This window comes from Aplysia californica, unplaced genomic scaffold (assembly GCF_000002075.1).
Source record: "Aplysia californica isolate F4 #8 unplaced genomic scaffold, AplCal3.0 scaffold01359, whole genome shotgun sequence".
NCBI classification, from domain to species: Eukaryota; Metazoa; Mollusca; class Gastropoda; order Aplysiida; family Aplysiidae; genus Aplysia; species Aplysia californica.
In genome coordinates, this window is record NW_004798629.1 from 133,562 (window position 1) to 136,872 (window position 3,311).

The following is a 3,311-nucleotide window of genomic DNA, read 5'->3' on the forward strand; positions in this document are numbered from 1 at the left end:
CACAATACTGTTCAAGGTGTCCACCTGTCAGGGACAACCTCTTCTCTTTCCGACAATAGGTGGCCGTCTTGAACGATTTCTACTGTATTTCTTAATGAAGGTTTCCAACTCAAAATAGGAGCCGAAGAACCAGTTCAAAAGACTAGCCAGTGAACCGGAACACAAACTCAAGAAACAGTCATCCAAATTTGACAACCTATACAGATAACCAGATATCTGGTCGGATCTTGCACATTGAAGCTTTGTTGTTGTGTTGTTTCCAGATTTGAAAAGCAATCACGGATAACCGGATATCTGGCCAGAACTTGCACACGTCAGCCTTGTTGTGTAGTGGTGTGGTAACGTCGACGACGATTCACGTCTGTCCATTTGGGGCAGACGACGAGCGGATATGGATTCCGGTCTCTCCGGGCAGCGTGAAGCAGAATCTATTCCTTGCTGGTGGAGGAGGGTGAGGTGGAGGGGAGTGATGGTGGTGTTGGGAGGTATACTCATGCATCTCACACTGGGTACTCTCTATACTTTTGGTGAGTGATGTGAGTGATGATAGGAAGGACATACGTTGCATAACAAATGAATGGTAAAATTTGGCACTGCAATAAATAATATTATTTCATTACGCAAACAGATTTTTTTAAAAGTAGGTCAGTCACAATTACCACATAAAACTTGGACTTTACTGTAAATGCGTATATTATTCTCTTGTTTAGCAATCTATGGCTTTGTGTACAGTAAGACCCCTTTGGGCATGGATTCTATCAAATTTTAGACATAACTATCCGTCAGTCCATCACAAATGTCACAGAAAATTACAAACAAATTGTGTGATTTCTTAGCAGTCTTTCTTCAGCTGCTTTTTCGTGAGACTTCACATACCTGTAGGATTCATCGGGGCTATTTACTAGTGACCACTCCAACGTTGGTATGATTTGGTTTTCCAAAAATTGTCTAATGGCATTGGCCATGTGAGAGAGTGCTTTGCCATGCATCTAGATGTCTACTTGAATTGCATTATGACAAAAATAAGGGTAAGTTATGAAGTTCTAGCACTTGCGCGATGTAGTCCACTAAATCAAGCCATCATTTTATTCTCATGAGGGTGGTTTTATTCATTCCATACCAGATAACCCAAACCATGGCAGTTTCGAGGCCTCTTTTCCTCACTGACAGGTGATTATGTCCAAAATCTAACTAACAGTACTAACACAGTCCATGTGCGAAAAGATTTCGAGCTGTACAGGAAACCAATAACTATTAAACAAAATAATAATGAGCACATGCTAAGTCCAGGTTTAGCGTGGTATTTGTGACTGTTTGAAAATATCACCAGAAGATACTGGTTATCGCAGAGACAATAATATTCTCGATTCATTTGATATTCAGTACATGTCTGTTCACCAGTGTTGGTGCACCCCAGTAAAGGCGCAAACAGACTTTTGTGTTTCTTTGACTTTCCACAATTTTGCCAAGTCTGGTATTTAAAATCAGTTTTAAGTGATCATATCTCGGTCGATTCTTAATCTTGATGAAATATAAATGTTTCAGATGATGCAGAATCTATGTAGCTTTAAATTGATATTAATGCTACATGAGTGAGTATGTAAGGCTTTAATTTCAAGTTTGTTTTGGACGACAGTGTAGTAGCCTATACATTATTATTAATCAATTATTATATAACAATACATGTATAATATCTTATTGTTTCCAGACCGCCGTGCGTAAGGCTATCATCAAAGAGATTGTGACTGAACATTAGTTTTCAGGGCGATTTGATTGTATCTTTTTTTTTTAAACCACGGTCAGAGGAAAGTGAACAAGCCTTACAGCTTCATGCAAAGACACGAGAACGTTAAAAAGTGTTTAAACCGCTTGCAGACGAAAATTAACAAGTATAGCTCTAATAATGAAATAAAAATGACAACAAAAGCTGACAACTATAGACTATAAACAAAATTCTCGACAGGAAATCTCAGTCCATATCTGACGTCATTCATGCGGGAGTATGGCTCCGCCCCCTCGCTCACCCACACACAGTGTGCCTGGATCTTTGCCCTCGCCTCCATGGGTCAAGGGACGAGTGTGAGTGTGGGAGGTCTACTGGAGAGGAAGGTGGGACCCAAACTGAGCAGCCTGATTGGTGGATGGCTAATGAGGTAATGCTGAGGGAAGAGAAGAGAAGAGATGAGATGAAAAGAGAAGAGAACAGAAGAAGAGAAGAGATGAGAAGATCATTACTATCATTAAGTCACAGGTTTGAAGCAGATATTGGCGATCAAGGTTCTCCATTCATTTTTCCGATCAGATGCTCTCAAATATATCAACATGTGTTATCCTGGTGTTTCCCATGCACCCATTTCCAAAAAAGTAATTCTCTGTTTCTGCCCCTTCTTGGTTTGCCTCCTGTTTTAGAATCCCTTCTAGTCTTATCATTAGCCCAGCAGACCCGAGAAGGCGACCCAGAAACAGTCTCCGCTTCTCGGGAAGCATAATATAGAGCAAGCAGCAAATTAAACGCTCAAACATCAAACAGACAAGATATATCACTGTCTATAACGTATACCCATTGCCACCTGGGTAAGGTGAGAAAAACTCGTATAATTTCCTTTTTCACGGACACAACGTCGAGCACGTGATGGTACTCGCACCAATGACCCTTCCTTTTGGTCGCGAGTCCGAGAGCCTAACCACTAGACCACCGACGCTAATTTTCTTTTGTCACCTGTCCCCTTCTCTTGACTCCACAATATTCCTCTTTGTCAGAACACCGCTTCCATCTAGCCCCACTCCTTTCTCCCTTTCTACATGTTCCTCTCTTCCTTGTTCAATCAGTTAGCGGTGTGTGTGTGAGGTGTGCTGACAAAACGAGTTCCTTCTCAAATTTTGAGTCCAAATCTAAGGAGACAAATATGTCGAACTCATAGTTGAGTAAGTACAATTTGTAAGTAGGAAATGATTAAAGATATTAGGTTTAACTTGAAGATAATGGCATTAGTTGAAAGTCTACAAATTCGACCCCTGTGTCAATTTTCGGTTGATATCTCCATTCGCAGACTCAGAGAAGTAGCTCATTTTGTCAGCACGCCTCACATATACACATCTATCTATAATAATATTAATAATGATTTTAAAAATAAATAAATAAATATATAGCATTTTTAAACGGTACCTATCGTTTTATGCAAGAAAAATTCTGAAATTATGCAAACTGAGCCCAAAAAATGTGAAATTATGCGATTCTGTTAATTTTAACAAAAATTTTTAAAGGGAAATAATAAGAAATTATGCTAAAAAATGATCAAATTTTGCTAAAT

General features: G+C 39.4%; 1 protein-coding gene across 1 annotated transcript; it reads left to right on the forward strand.

The window, feature by feature from the left end:
* Positions 1-129: 129 nt before the first annotated feature.
* On the forward strand, positions 130-2,079 carry LOC101855229 (MFS-type transporter asR1; the record flags this gene model as incomplete). Its single annotated transcript, XM_005112674.3, is given in 2 exon segments — positions 130-527; positions 1,964-2,079. A coding segment is annotated over 1 exon segment (77 nt), but the record flags the coding sequence as incomplete, so codon positions are not given.
* Positions 2,080-3,311: the final 1,232 nt, after the last annotated feature.